Raw genomic sequence first — 20993 nt, forward strand, 5'->3', positions numbered from 1 at the left:
AGAAATTCATGGTATAAAAAGTTACTAGACTACATCCCACAGGTCGCTGTTTGGCGGCATTACAGATTCTACCTTTAATGGAAGCACTGGATCACTTTAAACATTATGTACTGTAATGTCACCTGTTTCTTAAAAATGCTCAACCGCATCATAAGTCATTCACAGCAGTGGTCTTTAACATTTTCAGAATAAATGTTCCTATGTAGGTCTCTCTCTCTCGTTCTCTGTGTCATGCTCAGGATGGGATTCCTTTCCTCCCTGTTCCCACCCAAGGTGGAAAAGGGTCCCATCCTGAGCATGACATAAGAGCAAAATAACCACTATGGTCAATGACCCAAATCTGATTAGGCAGGTTATTGTCTAAAACAGCTTTTATCCAGCTTTTAGGTTGTTAAATTACTATGCTATATAGTGTTTCATTCAACAGGTCTATTTTATTTTATAGAGAGGAGCTTTGATTTTATATACTGTAATACTTGATTTGGGGATCCATTTCAATCTTCCCAAGACCCACTGATTTACTGCATATCTCATCAGCAACAAACCCTCACAGTCCACTTATACATAGCAAACACCCCAACAAGTCCCCAAAGCCAAGACCTACAGTATGTTTCTGATAACAAGTCCTGGTTTATGGTTAGAACCAGGCCAGTCTCCTGGTCTGTATAAACAAAAAATACTTATCGGTACTGTTAAGACATTCAACTGTCGACACAGAAAATGATCAAGTCCATATATGTTCCTTTGGTTTCATGTGATGTCACAATGCCCCTCTGTAGCATCACTGTGTGTCCCTGTGGCCATTTTGTGTCCCTTCTATTCCATTCAGTTTAATTATATTTTGGCCCGTCAGCCAGGGAACAGTCTGGGTGGGTTTCCTCTAGCTAGACCCATGCCCGCCAGCCAGGGAACAGTCGGGGTGGTCTTCCTCTAGCTAGACCCAGGCCTGACAGCCAGGGAACAGTCTGGGTGGGTTTCCTCTAGCTAGACCCAGGCCTGCCAGCCAGGGAACAGTCGGGGTGGTCTTCCTCTAGCTAGACCCAGGCCTGCCAGTCAGGGAACAGTCGAGGTGGGTTGCCTCTAGCTAGACCCAGGCCTGCCAGCCAGGGAAAAGTCTGCTGAGGTTCTCTGGGTCCATGGCCTGCTGGATGAGCAGGTTGACCTGTCCCCCCACACTGAGCACCGTGCCTTCCTCCACCCCCTTCAGCTTCTCCTGGACCCTCAGCAGAACCCGCTCAGCCACCTTGTTGGAGCTCTGGCTGTCACTGATGGGGGAGGGGGAGAGGCGGAGAGAGAGAGAGAAAGGGTTATAACATATATATGTGTGTGTATGTGTATGTGAATGTGTGTTCACACGCACGGGTGGGCTTGATAAATAGCCGGTGCAAGCACACACACAAAAAATGTGTGTTTACTAACCCATTAGGTCAAATGGTTATCTACTGAATTATCCTAATGTGGACGGGTACACATTACCTCCAGTGTACAGGCCATACTCTGAGTTTACCTAGCATTATTGTGGAATGCACACAGGCGCGCGTGCGAAACAAAGAGTTGTACATGAATATTAAAGCTGTAAAAGGTAAACAGATGTGTATATTTATCATAGTAGTTATGATAGTTATGGTACTCACCATTGTATCCTATATAATAAGGTTGTGTGGGCCTCTCTGGCAGAGATGTAAGTTGCATTGGAATATTTTTATTTATATAATTAGAGATTGTCCAAATTATATTAGTTCTTTATTGGAATGGACCACTGGACCGTACACAATCCAGTTTTTGGCTTACACTTACACAGAGAATGGATTGCGCCAAGCAAATTGCATCCACGGAGCCTGCTCTGCGTCTGGGAGCTATCCACGAAAGCATATTGCGCGATGAGATACCAGCGCAGACACGCCCAATATGTGTGGCTCGCGAGCAGTCTGCACCCCTGACAGCGCTCTTGGCAGAAATGTGTGTGTCAAAATGTAGCGCGCTGTCAAGTTTAGCGCGCTGTCCAAAAAAAGGAAAGAAACTAGAAATCAGGAAATCAAGATGGAAAGCAGTCAAAATAAACCTGCAGTTAAAACCAAGAACGGCAAACGACACATGCCATTCCTTCGAATGTGGAGATCTAATTCTGTATTTTAATCTGTATTTAACCTTTATCTATTCGGTGAAGACCAGTTATTCTAATTAAATAATTTACATTATCTATCTGTCCCACCAAAATCTTACTGTTGCCCCCCCCCCATCCATTAACTCAACTGGACTGTCACTGTACTATTTATTTGCACTAGCACAATTGCACTTGGGACATTGATATTATATTATTGATATTATTATTTTGTACATGCTATATTCAGTATGTTTGTATGTGGTGATGCTCTAAACTCAATTTCGTTGGACCAACAATGACAATAAAGATTCTATTATTTTGCACTCCTCTATACAGTACATTACGAAGTAAACGAAATACAATACAAAATGATGTTATGAGTTATGAACAGTATCTAACTTGTTCGAGAAATATAAAGCTGCATGCCAATAGCCTGATTTAGAAATAAGGCTAAGCACTGACATTTCAAATGCTTGGTTCTGAGATGATCAATACAGTAAACATTTATTTCTGATATAGGTGCTGATCAGCAGTAATGCAATGTCATGATTATTATTATTCTGAAGTTATTATTATTATTATTAAATTAAAAATGTATTAATAATTCATTAATAAGAACTCCTCTCCTTCACTATAATCTAATTATGAAATCAGATATAGGCCTGGGCCCTCATTTATCAACGTGACGTACGCACAGATATGTGCGTAACCCGTGCGTACGATCATTTCTAAGCAAAGTGTGGGATTTATCAATTTGAACTTGTGCTTGACTTTGTGCGTATATTTAAGCACAGGTCGGACCATGCGTAGTTGGCGCCCGGTGGTAGAATATTTTTACAACGCGGAAATAAGCACCGACTGCGCTCCGCATAACTCAACTCGTTATTATTTTGCGCATATATTGCAGAAATACGGGAACGTTTTGATTATATTTAAAAGGCTTTGCCATTGTTAAACGTAATAAGTGGAACCCCGAAGCTGTAAGCAGAATACAAGTCATATGAACACCCACGATATAAACGCATTGCAACGAGAACAGACAGAGGTTATTTGTTGAGTGTATGTGTATACAAAACCCTTGCAATAAATGTGTCTTAAATTAATGAAAAGCATACATGCTCTGGACACAGAGCATATATCGTGTGGGTGATATCATGACTTGTATTCTGTGTCAAAGCCTAAATCAAAACGTCCCCGTATTTCTGCAATCTATGCGCAAAATAATAACGAGTTGAGTTCTAACAAAGAACGTATTACATGCTGGTAGGCTGATAGAGTAAACTATGATATGAATATGAATATGATATGATATAAAGGTATACTGGTCCGTCCGCAAGGATATCAAGGACTCGAGTTGGGGGACCCTGATGTAAACAAGACAAAAGTCTTTCTCTGGTCTGCATCCCCTTAACAATTGTGTGTATTTAGCCGTACTGTATTGTACCCATTCTGCAATCTGTTAAATAAAGTTTTCATTCATTCATTCATTCAGCCATTAAATGCAATTTGAGAATATAGGCTAAAGCAACGGCCTATAGCCTATACATATTATTTAATGTTTTCATAAGCGTAAAGATACAACAGCTAGATTAATGATCAAGTTAGTTTACTGTATGCAGGCTTTGCAGGGCTGTGTGTTATTATATGCGCAAGTTACTGTTGCATAATGTAGGCTATGGGCTGGCTGCTATTATATGTACTTCATATAGGCTGCCTAATACCAACAACAAAATAGATTGTATCATATGCCTCTACCAGGGGTGTACAGTGCGACATATATATCGCACGTGCTACAGCAACAGCGGTCTGTGCGATGGATGGATTTACTTCAAAAGCTCTGGTGCGATAGGGATTCGGTTCATATAGATACTCTTATTTTGAAAATCCTGTAGCGGGTCTCATTTCTGCCCACGCGCAGCTCCAGCTAGGCTCCGAAAGCTAGCAACGTTCAGGTGCATATGATACTCTTATTTTGAAAAAACTCTTGTGACAACTCGACGAGTCATATCCGCGCTTCTGCAAGCAGAGCAGCGCGTTGGTCGGTTGGTGCGCACTCGCACTGCTGCGTTAACACAGCAGTGCGCCTACACGTCCCGAAATAAGTCTGTGGTGTTTTTTTTTCTCGCAACGGGTCAAATGCATCTACATGCTTTGCACCGTCGCCATTCCTTTATGCGCACATCGCCCGAAATTAACGTTTATGTACCATTACAATCACTACAACGTTAGCAAGCTAACAAGCTAATCCTGATCAGAGGCAGAGCCAGCAGACAGTGTGGACTGGGGAAAGGGAAATGGGGGGGCACTCTCTCCCCTTCCCTGTGTGTGTGCGTGCGTGCGTGCGTTTGGAAAGACGATGAAGTCACTAGTCAGGACTCAGGACAGGAGTATATTATAGTAAACTGAGGATGGACAGATAATGTTGATATTCAAATAAACAAGTTTCGAGAGGAGTGGAAGTTTGAAGACAGACTAGACTACAATATGATGCGGGGGTGGTGAGTTGAAACAGTGTGTGTGAATGAATGAAAACTTTATTTAACAGATTGCAGAATGGGTACAATACAGTACGGCTCAATACACACAATTGTTAAGGGGATGCAGACCAGAGAAAGACGTTTGTCTTGTTTACATCAGGGTCCCCCATTGTGTGTGTGTGTGTCCCAACCGACCCCACTTCTATGTTTCAATAAATTATTTGCATTTAAAACTATTAACGCTGACTCATTCCTTCAGTCCACTCAAAATTATGCTAATATTCCTTATGTTGTTTATGATATTAATTGAAAATAGCATATGAGAGTATCATAGTAATAATAACACATGGCGATATACTAAATGACAGCCAAACATGGCACTGCAACTAAATAACACAAATACAATAGGCACATTTGTGACTGTTACAAATATAACACGTTTTATACTTGTGCTACAAGATTTTGGCCTGTGCTACAAAACTATCAACCTCTGTAGCACCAGTGCTATGTGCAAAAAAAGTTAACGTACAGCCCTGCCTCTACACACATTATATTATACACATCATATTATATCTTGGTTCGGCAGCGCCTCTGTGAACAATCTCTCAGAGTTTGCTCCATCAGTAATCAGTAATGTGAACGGGATTCCACTTGGTCAATGTACAGATAATCTGCGATGCGCATTTTGGCTGATAATGTGCCGGTGGCCGGAGTCTCATTCATATTCACTTAAATGCAGATCATAGTTATCCACTGAAGCCATATGACTCTGACCAGAACGGGCTCATGACGAGCGCACATAATTGGCAACTTCATTGGATTTATTTATTCTCTAAAAATATCTATAATCATACGATTAAATATTGTTTAAAATAAAACGCTAAATACTATTATTCTGTGTGTCATGTTTCCAAATAAGATTGTTCACAACGGGAAATGCTGTATACGTTAAATTTGTTGGTTAGACCTCGGTGATCAATCTCGCTCTCAGTGAAGTCTCTCAGAGTTCGCTCGGGTTAGTCCACTTTTCCACATTTCATGGGGGTGTTCCATTACCGTATATGGTTAATCGGGGCGGTTCTGGTATGCAAATGCTTAAAACAGTGCACAAGCTCAAACATAGGATCAAAGTCATATTTATCAAGACAGGTGTGCGTAGGACCTGTGTACGCACGTGTGATAAGTCCCGTTTTTTTTGTGCGTGCACACGTTCTAAATTCTGTGCTTACGTATGAAAATAGAATACTTTCTGAGAAAAATTGATAAATGAGGGCCCAGGGCTTTACAACTTAATAAAGAGATTAAATATATATTAAATGGGATAGAAACTAAATTAAATGTATACCATATACAATGAAAGAGTGCTCTCTATAGTGCTCTAATTATATTGTGCTACATTTAATTTCGTTTCTATCCCATTTCATATATATTCAATGTCTTTATTAAGTTGTAAAGTCCTGGGCCCTCATTTATCAACTTTTCTTAGAAAGTATTCTACTTCCGTTCGTAATCACAGAATTTAGAATGTGTGCACGCACAAAAAAAACAGGATTTATCACACATGCGTACACAGGTCCTACGCACACCTGTCTTGATAAATATCACTTTGATCCTACGCTTGAGCTCGTGCATGGTTTTAAGTATTTGCATATAGCACCGCCCGTAATTAACCATATACGGTAATGGAACACCCCCATGAAATGTGGAAAAGTGGACTAAGCCGAGGGAAGCGTGTTGTACACGGTGATGTCGGATATTATATCTATTAACTTCCTAAAAGACCATTGCTGCCTGGACACCGCAAACACTAATAAAGACCATTAACCACTGTTTTGCCGTTGCCCGTTGGTGTCATTAATGCATGCTGGAATAAGAATGCCTTTCTTCATTTATTTTTAATATTAATAATTATTATATTACAATAAAAGACAGCTCCGTCTTTTAATACACACATATATTGTACAGTAACGTCAAATAAATACGTACAGTCCCCACTGAAATAAAAGTTCTGCATGCACGTACCAGCAGAGATCTACAGCATAAAAGATAGCCACTTTATACTATTCTGAGTAGATAATTCATCTGTATCGCAACAGAGTCACGGATGTGGTGGGGGCAGGTAGCATTATGTCGGGAAAATCTTTATGAAATAAACAAATGTGAATTAAAGAATTTAAAACGAAGTTTAGCATATTAAATCGTTTTATAATCTTATAGCTTTTTTCGTGCTGATTTGAGAAGGGTCCAGCTGCAGAGCCAGAGAGCAACGCTCTCAGGGCCAAGATAGCACTTATACTATTTTGAGAGAGACAGCAGAGAGACAGACAGCAGAGAGACAGACATACAGACACTGTTCCACAGTGTGTGTGTGTGTGTGTGTGTGTGTGTGTGTGTGTGTGTGTGTGTGTGTGTGTGTGTGTGTGTGTGTGTGTGTGTGTGTGACTACTAGTCTCCTAGTAGAGACTCAGTCCCCCCCCCCCCCCCTCTGGACCACCTCCTAGTAGAGACACCCCCCCCTCTGGACCACCTCCTAGTAGAGACCCCCCCCCCCTGGACCACCTCCTAGTAGAGACTTCTCTAGGAAGAAGACGAAGATTAATGACTTGACTTTTCTGGTTACAGCCGTGTACTGCAGTGAAAGGGTTATGTTTTGCTTGCGGTGGTTGCAATTCCCCCTCCTCATCGCAGCCGGTCGTAAAGTCTCTACTAGGAGGTGGTCCAGAGGGGGGGGTCTCTACTAGGAGGTGGTCCAGAGGGGGGGGGGGGGGGGGAGTCTCTACTAGGAGACTAGTAGTCACACACACACACACACACACACACACACACACACACACACACACACACACACACAGTGGAACAGTGTCTATCTGTCTGTCTGTCTGTCTGTCTGTCTGTCTCTCTCTCTGCTGTCTGTCTCTCTGCTGTCTCTCAAAATAGTATAAGTACTATCTTTTTTTTTTTTTTTTTTTTTTATTGATATTTTTTGCACAAATCTCTCCAATATTCAAAACATCTCTTTCCACATCATCATATGCAATTTCCAGGACTTGCCTTTTTCTTTTTTGTAAGAACATACAAAACATGTAAAGGACTCATACAAATACATTAACAACTGACATGGAAAATAAAAAAAGACTTACGAAAAAAGAAACATACTATACTATACATTATGCGTATACATCCCTGATATATATACTTTGCATGTAGACCGAACTACCTTCGAGCAGGTATGTGCTGCATCCTCTATCGGGATGCCACCCTTCTCCATATTGCATGTGAGAGAAAGCGCCCCAGACACATGCAGTTGTGCATGATAACATGCATGCACGCATGTCTCCAACACATGTATGTGGGTACGTGTATCACGTAAGCATGTGTACATGCCTCATATGTGTGTGTGTGCATCTTCCTGGTATGTGACTGTACTCCTATCTCTTGTGTGTGTCTCATATCCATGTGTGCCTCTGCCCCCTATGTGAGTGTATATCTCAGACGTGTATATATATGTGCGTCTCAGCTACGTATGTGTGTGTCTCCTATATACATGTGTATCCCCCATATGTGTCAGTGAAAGCCTATACTTCAACTATGTGTATATGTAGGTGTGTGTATGCCTATTTCCTATAAGTGAGTATGTGCATGTATGTGTGCCCCTGACGTGTATAACTTATCCTTGTGTATATGAGTGTGTGTAAACCTATTATGTACACATATGAATATGTGTATCCTAGATACTTGTATGCGGCTATACCTGCGCACATGTGAGTGTGATAGAGACAGTGACCGTTCCATAGATACACCATCCGGACATAAAATACATGTACATACATATACAATACATTATAAAGCACAAGTACCATCAGATCAGATCCCCTTTTTCATATTCATCCTTGATAACATTGTAATCCCACCTTAATCATTTGTCCCCAGACCGTTCAGTCAGGTGTAGAAAACTGTCCCATACCTCAGCGAAAATATCCTCTCTCCCTGCGACTCTATACGTCACCCTTTCATATGATGCTGTCCGGAACATTAGTTCCATCCATTCTTTAAAAGTAATATCAACAGGTGATTTCCAATGTCGTAATGCAATTCTACATCCTGATATCATGGCCATTCTATACCACATTCCCCGGTATTTAGGCAGTTTAATCCCTTTCGTTACTATACCCAAAACACATGCCATTGGGGCGTTATTTATCTTCACATTCAGAACCTTACTTAGGAATATCACAATTTGATCCCACATTTTCCGGACCTTCTCACATTCGTACAGCATGTGCAGTAAAGTGCCTGTCTCCTTCTCACATCTCCAGCAGATGTCACTGTCCCTTAATTTCAGTCTGGCCAGTTTACTAGGCGTCCAATAGCTTCTGTTCAACACTTTGTAAAAAATAAGTTGTGATTGCGCCTCCCTAGAGAATTTACCCCATTTGGACACCAGTTTCTCCCACATTTCCTCAGTAATATCCTCACGTACATCGTTCTCCCAGCTCAATCTCAGACCCGCCAATTTGGGTGCATTGTATTCTCTTATAACATCATAAAATCTTGACGCACCGCCTTTCCTACGCCATCCTTTATAGAATATTTCTTGAATTGCAGTAATCGGGCCACACTTTGGTCCTCCTATTGATGACGATATACAATGTCTAGTATAAGTACTATCTTGACCCTGAGAGCGTTGCTCTCCGGCTCTGCAGCTGGACCCTTCTCAAATAAGCACGGAAAAGCTTTTAAGCTTATAGCTCCAATTTGGGTCCCAAATTGCGGTACAAATGAAGGAGGTGTCTCGGGTAGTGGACTCTAGTTAATATTATGTTCTCTCTGCAATTACAGTAGACTGCCCCTCATTCATTCATTCATTCATCCCTATCTGATGCTATCTCTGAAAACAGTTCCTGCGAGCGCAGTCAGTGCACCCGATAGCGCTATATATAAACCATGCTGCATTCATTCGGAGAGAAAGACCTATTCCACATGCTATTTAGAGTTTGACAATAATTACACTACTATTGCTATTTCACAATGAACTATAATGAATTACGGGGGTCATACAGAACACGTCAGTCAAGCTTATTTCCGCGTTGAAACTAATGCATGCAACTGATGAGAGCTATGCCGTCCGTCTGCAGTCCCCATATTCTACCACAGGGCGTCAGCTACGCATGCTCGGAGCTGTGCGTAGACATACGCACAAAGTCAAGTTCACGTTCAAATTGATAAATCCCACACTTTGCTTAGAAATGGTTGTACGCACGGGTTAAACACATATCTGTGCGTACGCAACGTTGATAAATGAGGGCCCTGGCCTATATCTGATTTCATAATTAGATTATAGTGAAGGAGAGGAGTTCTTATTAATTAATACATTTTTTATTTAATAATAATAATAATAATAATAATAATAATAATAATAATAATAATAATAATAATAATAATAATAATAATAATAATAATAATAATAATAACATTGCATTACTGCTGATCAGCACCTATATCAGAAATAAATGTTTACGCCAAGGCCCACAACATTATATAACGATATTTAAATAATGAGTATGATTGCATGGGATCGCTGCATGCGCTTGATTTAATATTGTCCTTCGAGATATTTGATAATATCTTTCACGGTCATGCCTGTCTGCACAATTACTGCTGCCATGATCACCTGTTTAGAGGCTCATTTACATAGAAAGGGGACATGTTCCGCCCATGTTACCTCACTTAAATATACGCCAATTGCACGGACATAATGCCGACGTTACGCATGAGCAACCTCGATTCACTCATTTGAGAGCGAGATGCACCGGCTCTGCTTCGGAAAAAGCTGCGCAAAGCCTTTGTGGATTCCGCCCTTAGAGTGCCTTAGCCCCTTTCGTGACTGCGTGTAGCCTGGGGCTGTACCGCAGTCACTCTCACGTAGACCGCAACCAGTGTCATAATAAGGTACCAAGCGTGGACGGGGGGCTCGCGGTGGGTCAAAAATATATCAGATATGAATTTCAAAGATACCCAGCATACAATATGGGTTTAACACATCTTTACAGTGTGGTCTGGAAGCTCGGAGTTGCTAATAAACAGTTTAAAACATTGTTACTCCACGAGTGGTACTCACAGAGCGAGCCGTGTATTTCCGCCTGTAATGCCCAAGACACTAAAGTCCCGCCACAGACTGAGTTTCTTCCCCTCAGCAGCTCGCCTGGTAAACGAGTCAGGTGTCCCCCTGCTCCCCCCCCCCCCCCTCTATGGCGAGCTGCTAGGGCTGGACTTCTGGACTTGAACCTTGTGTTGCACTGTATCCATGTCCCCAACCACCGCCCTTTCACAGTCTTATTGTTGTCTCACTGTTCTGTCCTGTCTTGCACTTTACTTAATATTATTGATTTACTGTTGTATTGTTCTTAATTGTGAAAAAAGTATGCACTGTAATGTCAAAACACATTCCATTTTGTACCTGTATGAAATGGCGAATAAAGTAATCTGAATCTGAATGCCTGGACCAGGCAGCCAAATGCCTGGTGCGCATGCGCGGTGACACCAATGGCGGAAATACACGGCTCGCTCTGTGAGAACCACTCGTGGAGTAACAATGTTTTAAACTGTTTATTAGCAACTCCGAGCTTCCAGACCACACTGTAAAGATGTGTTAAACCCATATTGTACGCTGGGTATCTTTGAAATTCATATCTGATATATTTTTGACCCACCGGAGAGCCCCCCGTCCACGATTGGTACCTTATTATGACACTGGTTGCGGTCTACGTGAAAGTGACTGCGGTACAGCCCCAGTCTACACGCAGTCACGAAAGGAGCTAAGAGTGCCTAGAGTTTGTACTGAACTTGGTAGATCTGATTTAGGCTTTTCTGCCCCTACATCATGGAATACCCTGCAGGAAACACTGAAACTAGACACTCTAGTGTCTATGGGTCGGTTTAGAACCTTAATGACCAATCAGGTTACCACAATATGTAATTGATTTTTAATTATTACCTCTGTTTAAATTTTTTGCTATTTTATTGTTAATTTAAAAATATTTGTTATGTATTTTAAAATGTGCTCTTAATTATTCTGATGTCTTTATATTTATGAACACACTGACACTTGTGAATGTAACATCTCAATGGCACTGTAAATGAGTTTAATTACTCAGTGTATTATCGAGTATAAATAAAGATTGAATATTGAGTTATATATTTTTTGACAAAAAGTATATTTTCCATCTACAGGCCAAATTAATCATGGATTGTCATCTTCAAGGGAATTGACAGTGAGAAAGTCTTCGTCACCCTGTCCATCGTTGTTGTTTATTCCTGGTTGTGTGGATATTCCCAAACCAGATAAATAATGCATCTACTGTACATGCACAAAATGGCTTAGCTAGCCGACTCGCTCTCCTCAACACAGACAATTTATAAAGCAAAAGAACAAGGGGCCTTTCCCTCCGAAACGGATGGACCTCGACGGTTAATAACCCTGTCTAGATACACGGTCACGCGCACGGGGAGGCGGTTAATAACCCCGTCTAGATACACGGTCACGCAGGGAGGCGGTTAATAACCCCGTCTAGATACACGGTCACGCGCACACGGGGAGGCGGTTAATAACCCCGTCTAGATACACGGTCACGCAGGGAGGCGGTTAATAACCCCGTCTAGATACACGGTCACGCAGGGAGGCGGTTAATAACCCCGTCTAGATACACGGTCACGCAGGGAGGCGGTTAATAACCCCGTCTAGATACCTGGTCACGCGGGGAGGTGGTTAATAACCCCGTCTAGATACACGGTCACGCGGGGAGGCGGTTAATAACCCTGTCTAGATACGCGGTCACGCGCACGCGGGGAGGCGGTTAACCCTTAGAAGTCTAACCTAAATAGCTCCTCCTCCTGAGAATTTCCCCCTTTTTTTTTGTTACATAATATAAAATTACAGATTCATACCTTCAAAATAAGCCATCAATTGTCAAATTTGAGACGACAGTTTTCAATCAATGTCCTATCAAACATTCTGGTACAGCCAATTTGCAGCAGGAGCCTCTGAAGAGAATTCAGTGAATTCAGCTAATGATAAGGGAACTACACTCCTTCCCAGAATTCAATGTGATGTCAATGTTAATTTCAATGACTAATTCACACCATGAAACAAAGGCCCAGCAGGGAACAATTACAGCTGAATGGGGGTATAGTGTGACTGATCAATACAGGCAACACACACTTTGATTTGATGCCATGCATATACACACACTAGATAGACAGAGGTTTAGATATTTAGATAGATATATAATAGTAATATAATAGAAAGAGAGAAAGAAAGAAAGAAAGAAAGAAAGAAAGAAAGAAAGAAAGAAAGAAAGAAAGAAAGAAAGATACAGAGAGAGAGACATTTATAATAATAATAATTATTATTATTATTAAATAAAATCATTTTCTATAGGCTTGCCGTGGTAGTCAGTGATACTGGTGTATACACACACTAGATAGACAGAGGTTTAGACATTTAGATATATATATATAGATATATAATAGTATAGTAATAGAGAGAGAGAGAGAGAGAGAGAGAGAGAGAGAGAGAGAGAGAGAGAGAGAGAGAGAGAGAGAGAGAGAGAGAGAGAGAGAGAGAGAGAGAAAGAAAGAGATACAGAGATATACAGAGAGAGACATTTATAATAATTATATTATTAATTAGTTTTTTACACACACACACACACACACACACACACACACACACACACACACACACACACACACACACACACACACACACACACACACACACACACACACACACACACACACACACACACACACACACACACACACACACACACACACACACACACACACACACACACACTAATAACATGATCATAACCAAACCAATTTCAAATGTATCATCAAGTACAAAATAGATTTGATCGTAATATTTATGAGAATGCATGTTTTTTCACACTACAGGAGGAGTATGTCACAGTATGATATCATAATCGAACATTCTAGAACCTTAACCTTAACCATGCCTAACCTTAACCGGCGAAAGAATACACGTGTAAAAAAAAAATCACGTTAACATTTTTTTTTTGATGGGATTCGAACTCGTCAACAACGGACCGCAGTGATTAACACCTATGCGCTGTTTGTGTGTGTGCGCGTGCATGTTCGTGACGCGTTGTAGTTTCGGGGGAATACAGGGATATTTAGAACTATACAATTTAGCAAGAATTAAACATATTTACAAGTCGTATTATGTTTAGCAAGTAAGGATACATATAGATTACACTATATGCACTCGAAATTGTCTTTGTTCTATTTTCACGATTTTTGAAAAACGGGACTTCCTGAGCATTTGTGAGAGATTCTAATTCTTTTGTTCTCCGCCCACGGGAGCAATAAGCCCTGTTGACTTCTAAGGGTAACCCTGTCTAGATACCTGGTCACGCGCACACGGGCAGGTGGTTAATAACCCTGTCTAGGCAAGCGATACCGGAGTCTTAAGGCGAGCACAGAAAGACTCAGAAGAAGCTTCTATCCCCAGGCCATCAGGCTGCTAAACGAACAATAATCACTATGCAACAACCATCAAATGCACACAGCACACACACCCACACGCACACACTCACTCAAACAAACAACACACTGCAGCACCCACTCTCCACACTTTAGATCACACAAACACACTTACACTTTATATTTATTGATAAAGGATTTGCACTACAACTCGTACACCTACTGTGAATTGTACCTAAATTGCACCTCGTCCCATTTCTCCATTTCTGCCTTGCACTATATAGTATTGTATATTAGTACACTGCACAGTATTGTATATTGTATGGTAACTACGTCTATTCTGCATCGAACATTGTACATATGTCTAAACTGAACACTGTGACCTCTTTTTTTACTTCTAATTTTACTATGTTTTTATTTCATACTTATCTTGTCTTGCACAGTCTCTGGAGCGCAACAGTAAGAAGCATTTTGTACAAAAGTATTCTGTACTTCTGTATGACAACTATTAAAGAAACTTGAAACTTGAGAAACTTGAGATACACGGTCACGCACACGCGGGGAGGCGGACAAAGGGAAGCATGGGGCCGGCAGTGTCCCTAGTTGGCTAAAGACGTGAGGTGAATGTGTAAGCAGGTACCGGGCTCTGCGGTGGTTGTCCAGGTCCGGCAGGGTAGCGTTGAGCGTGGCGTTGAGCTCCTGCTGCTCGTCGTGCTGCTGCTGCAGGTGGAAGGCCTTCAGAGGGCTCATGGTCCAGTCGAACAGAGGGTCGTACAGCAGCACCTGCACACCGTGAGGAACACGGTGATCGGAAAAGCAACCACGTGTCAAAGTTAAAATATGTCCCCTATTGCTCTATTTCAGATAGAAATACCTCTGCACCTGGCTGCCCTGCTGTAGCGAGGGTAGCAGGCAATGTTGACATGTTGTGTACATACATTTGAAATAAGAGAATGATAGGTGTTGCCACCTGTTTGTACTGTACTAGCTCCCACGTTCACACCGTACCTCCACGATAGTCAGCAGAGCCTCCTGAGAGCTCCTGATCACCTCCATGGTCTTCTCACAGCATCTGTACAAAGACACCCGGCGACAGGTCAGCTCGTTCCTCTCCCTCACGCTAGAGATACAGACAGAAAGTGCTTTCCCAGAAATATCACAGATTGTCCAGGTGAGGGAACGTACTAGGGCCTAAAAAATACATTATTCCAACAAAGAACACCATTGAAGATAATGACAATGGTCAAAAGGTCACACATTTTCCTAATAGACGGGTTTCCTGATCGTAAACATGCTGTGCTCAATCCAAGCAATACTCTCTGAGTAAGTAATGTGGCTCTATGGAGAGACAATGGCACCACCACCCTGACAAAGTATAATGTGGCTCTATGGAGAGACCATGACACCACCCTGACAAAGTATAATGTGGCTCTATGGAGAGACCATGACACCACCCTGACAAAGTATAATGTGGCTCTATGGAGAGACCATGACACCACCCTGACAAAGTAAAATGTGGCTCTATGGAGAGACCATGACACCACCCTGACAAAGTAAAATGTGGCTCTATGGAGAGACCATGACACCACCCTGACAAAGTACAGTATAATGTGGCTCTATGGAAAGACCATGACACCACCTTGACAAAGTATAATGTGGCTCTATGGAAAGACCATGGTACCACCCTGACAAAGTATAATGTGGCTCTATGGAGAGACCATGGTACCACCCTGACAAAGTATAATGTGGCTCTATGGAAAGACCATGGTACCACCCTGACAAAGTATAATGTGGCTCTATGGTGTCTCTGGTCAAACGTACAGTAAAATGGCTGGATGTCACTTGGCCAAACCAGCACGGCTGTAAGTGTAACTTTAACACAGTACGCTTGGAGTGTTTCCATCACTGATTCCCAAGCATTCTCATTTCAAGGACCCTCAAGCTGCATTACGTAGTGGATCCCAGTTTGATAAAATCTAGTCTCAAGGACCGCAAAAGATTTTAAGTTGTTCCATGTGATTTAAAGTTCCATAGCTGTAGGTGAAGAGATAGCAGGGGGAGAGAGAACCCTGTCATCAGAATATTCATTCTTATACAGTTATACAGATGTTTGGGCAAACATCTAGTCAATCAAATAATAGTGAAATTAAAAAATAATTGTTCGTTTGTTAAAATAAGTGGTCTACATGTTAAATGGCTCTACATACCAACAGCCATCACTGATATAGATTGTCTGGTCAGTAACATGGGTCTCTCAGTCCCTCCACTCTGCAGTAAACACAAAATAAATTGTCTGGTATCCCATTCCCACTTTATCCAATCAGGATATATAACTCCACACTGCAAAAAAAAGAGAATTCTGACAAAAACAAGATAACATATAAAGAATTCTTTTTAAAGGGGACATGCATTATAATGCATTACTTTTTTCTGTGTTTAGCATGGTTTTATAGTAATAGGGGTTAGTATCAATGGGTCTGTGTCTCTAATTACCATATTGACTCATCAGCTGGTAGTCTCAAGTTCACGAGATCCTCCCTCACTCAACTAAGCTGTTCCAATTTGACAGTTTTGCTGACGTGATTTGCATAACGAACGCCCCCTCTATGGTTGACAGCAGAGCGAGTGGAAAATCTTCACTTCCTCAAACAGAGCGAGGCAGATAGTGTAACCCGACACTTCCTCAAACGAGAGAGAGGGGGACCAGTCTTCTCTCACACACGCAGCGTTTGTTTACACAGTGCTCCGTGCCTCCGTGTGTCCCTCTCTCTCTCTCCCTCCCTCGCAGTCGAGCACCAGCATATCACTGTAATATCTTTGCGCATGCTCCCACGCGCATGCCCGTATTCCGATCCGTACAATAATAATCACAGGGGTATATATTGGATTGGACATTGACATTGGATGACTGTCACTCAAAGTGCTTATGGGCGGAGCCAGGCCAACACAGCCTGAAATCCAAAGTGAGTAAAATGTGGCTTTTGAGTACTTGATTAGAAATATAAAACAATGCATTTTTTTTTTAATAAAAGCTTACAGATGTGTTCAATAGCCTCAACAGGAATTGTGTAAAGTTGCCCAAATAGTGCTAGGAATAGCAATGCATGTCCCCTTTAAGCAAATATGTGCTTGAAACAAGTAAAATGATCTACCAGTGCATTAAGCAAATTTGGCAAGATTTCGTGAAATAAGTAAAGATATCTAGGGTTCTCTCTCCTGATTGGATAAAGTGGGAAGGGATACAGTACCAGAACATGTACTTTCTGTTTACTGCAGAGCGGAGGGACTGGGAGACCCATGTTACTGACCAAACACACCATATCAGTGATGGCTGTTGGAATGGTGAGATATTTGACACTTATTTTTACTTTATTTGAATACCACTTACAGAACCTTTAAATGATTAAATTCTAAATGTATTATTCATGGAGACCGTTTGGAACTGCCTCAAGGACCCCTGGAGGGTCTCTGGACCCCACGTAGAGAACCACCAGTTTACGGTACATGGCTAGCATGGCGGACAAACGTGAACATATTAGTAGTGTGTCCCATCCTTCTTTTTTTTGCCCTGGTAGAAACCCCCCCCCCACTCCTAATTGAATTGTGTTTACTTGAATACCTTTCCCACCCCTATCCTACCTTCCTTTGTGTCTCACCCCCCTTCACCATCCCCCACCTTTGTCTCTCACCCCCACAAACCCCAAAGCCCCCGTCTCATCCTCCTATCCTCACCCCCTCCCTCCAGCCAGGTTACCTGGCCCCACCCCTTCCATCATGTGTATAAATATCGACGTACACGATGAATCTGGGAATTCATTCCGGGGTCCCCAGGCCAGGGTCTTCTGGTTGGGTCCTCTCAAGCCAACTCCTGTTTTAACCTAATACACTATTGCCCAGCGAATTATTGCCTCCGACATCCACGACAGGGGACATCCATCCATACACAGATCCCTCTGAGAGAACGACCCCATCAGACTATGTTCACTGTATGGGTTGGACATGTCTTTTACCTTCTGAAGACACCCTCCACCCCGGTGACGCCCATACCGTCCACCACGTCTCTGGACAGTCTGAAGGGGACCGTCTCAGGCGTGGGAAGAATCTTACCCTGCTCGAAGGCTACACCTGCAGACAGGACAAACACAACAGCGGCACTTCACTAATAAACAGTGTAAACAAAGGTGCAGATGAGTCTTTATGTCCTATCAGTTATATTATACGTTACAATTAAGGCTGTCAAAATTAACACGTTATTAACGCAAAAATATTTTAACCCTTTTCTCGCCAATGACGTGTTACCACGTCATTCCTCGCCATGCGTAATCTGCCAATGACGTTTTACAGCGTCTTTGAGATCAATATTTCAAATTTCTGTCATGGTATTCACATTTCACTGACGGAGTCTTGACTGGTGCTGTAGATCTCCGCTCAACTCTCCAATGCTTCAATACCGCCACCTGGTGGCCGATCGGTGAGTTGCCAAAACCGGAAGTGGCCGGAAGTGCTTGGTGTTTCCCCTATTCCGTCCGGCCACTCGCTATCGCTCGCGGGACTCCATCTTGACACACTGGATATTGATCCGTTGCCATAACTCAATAAACAACATTATTTGGACGTATATAGTATTATACAGCCTGGAAATGTATCGCATAGATCAACATCCCATAATAGCGATCTTTTTGCTCCACGCGTAAGAGGAGACTGGGGTGAGTTTCAGCGTTTTTGTTTACCATTTTCGATACAAACTGCTCTGATCTATATATCACCCATACTACATAAATGCTTTAACGTGGGCCACGGAATTATAAACGACCCCCCCCCCCCTCCGGTCAACATCAGATGATAAGTCATAATGTCTAGGATCATGTACAGTTGAAATTTTTTATCTGGCGTCAATCGGTATCAAACTGCATTTGATGATCTAAAATATGAATTTATGGCTATAACTCACGTTCTATGAAATACTGCAGAAAACGATAAAAACATATTTATACGTCTAGACCGTATTTTTGTATGAATGTGTGAATGAAAAAGTAAAACGTTCCTACATCCTGAACGATAGATAATTGATGTTGAATGGGCCATAGTAATGTCAATGTCAATGATATCATATTTCTCCCCCGGAGACATGAGATGTACTGGTGAGCCCATATCAACTCTCTAACGGTTCAAGAGCGCCATCTGGTGGCCGATCGGCGGATCGCCCAGGGAAGAAACAGGAAGTGGAAGCTGGTGCTCATTTCAATTTGGTCCGATCACTCGGTAATAGTCCCAGGACTCGAGCTGATCACGACGGATAGTGATCCGTTACCAATAACTCGATAAACAACATGATTTGGACGTATATACTATTATACAACCTGGAAATGGATCGGATATTTCGACATCCCATAATAGAAAAAATTCTGTTCCACGCTCATCTCCCAACGGCGAGAGGAAGCTACGGTGAGTTTCAGCGTTATTTTGTAATGTCTTCTATACTAACTGCTCTAATGATCATATCACCCACACTAGATGAATGATATAACGTTGCCCACGGAATTATAAACGACCCCCCCCCCCCCATCCGGTCATCATCAGATCATACGTAGTAACTTCTAGAAGTACGTCTATTTGAATTTTTTTATCTCGCACAGATTCCTACCAAACTGTATTTGATCATCAATATAATGCATTTAGGGCTATAAATCAAGTTCTGGAGAAAGCTGCAGAAAACGATAAAAACATACTTATACTTTAGACCGTATTTTAGTATGAATATGTGAATGAAAAAGTATAACGTTGCTACACCCCGAACAATAGATATAAGACGTTGAATGGGCCATAGTAATGTCAATTTAGCAATACAATTTTAAAAGTTATAGCCCTGCAAAGAAGGGGAACTTCTCCATGTTAAATAGGGCTGGCGAGAGATGGTAAATTATGAATTTGAACCCCGGCGATCAAAGTGTTAAGTTATTTTGTTTGTTTTGAATTTTATGTAAATTTGCAATGTCATCCTTTTGTGTTAAATGGCTGCTTAAACAAAAAAAATGGGGATGAATAGTTCAAGTGTAAAGTTCAACACACATTACTAGGTAATGTTAAAGTTAGTAAATTGGTATGCCCATCTGCTATTTTTTTTGGGCCTTTTTTTATAATGCAGTTTGCACATCTTAGTTACTTGAAGATTCTGGACAGTATTTCTCATTGTGGCAATAAATAAACATGCATTTTTTGCATAAAGCAAGCATTTGTTGTGTTGATAAGAGTATTAAAACTTGAAAAATATCAGTTTAAGGTAGATTTAGAACAGATAAAAAATATGCGATTAATTTGCTATTAATCGCGAGTTAACTATGGACAATCATGCGATTAATCAGATTAAATATTTTAATCGATTGACAGCCTTAGTTACAATAAATATAGGCAATGACGAATTTGAATCTGAATACTGAATAATATAAGTAAGAGTAAAAGTGAATTTAACATAATGATATTACAAACACTCACAGTCAGTGCTCTTGTGGACCCCATTTTGCACCACCCCAGCGTGGAAATCTCCAGCCAAGAGGTAGCAGACTAAAATCTGATTCCAACCCTGAAGCCCAAATAGCTGCACTTTAACTTCATGTCCAATTATAATCCCCCTAATCTCTCCTGACCTGAGTTAAAAGGCCAGATCTTGTGTTGGGTTTCTGTTTTGTGAGGATACAAACTGAACACCCATGTAGTTACGACTAGTTTCATTCCATCTGCTGTCCACACAACTGGGTGTGGTCTCACCTAAGTCGATGTGCACCAGCTCTGCGGTATGCTCATCAATCAGAATGTTCTGGATGTGCCGGTCGCCCAGACCGACGATGTATCCAACTGAGGACAGGAAGCAGAAGGCGTGATGGAATTACTTCTTGAATTCACAAAAT

The 20993-nt window shown here is 41.6% G+C and overlaps 1 protein-coding gene across 1 annotated transcript in view; it reads right to left on the reverse strand.

Moving 5' to 3' along the window:
• Positions 1–293: 293 nt before the first annotated feature.
• The window catches only part of atm (ATM serine/threonine kinase), a 184878-nt gene continuing 164178 nt past the window's right edge, over positions 294–20993 (reverse strand). The window contains exons 59-63 of the mRNA XM_084308894.1: positions 20854–20940; positions 18099–18213; positions 15097–15160; positions 14729–14871; positions 294–1265 (exon numbers count right to left, since the gene is read on the reverse strand). Of these exons, the coding sequence (XP_084165020.1) occupies positions 1085–1265; positions 14729–14871; positions 15097–15160; positions 18099–18213; positions 20854–20940 (590 nt within the window). The 3' untranslated portion in view covers positions 294–1084. The remainder of the gene's footprint in view (positions 1266–14728; positions 14872–15096; positions 15161–18098; positions 18214–20853; positions 20941–20993) is intronic.

Source organism: Notolepis coatsorum, assembly GCF_963971535.1.
Source record: "Notolepis coatsorum genome assembly, chromosome: 1".
NCBI classification, from domain to species: domain Eukaryota; kingdom Metazoa; phylum Chordata; class Actinopteri; order Aulopiformes; family Paralepididae; genus Notolepis; species Notolepis coatsorum.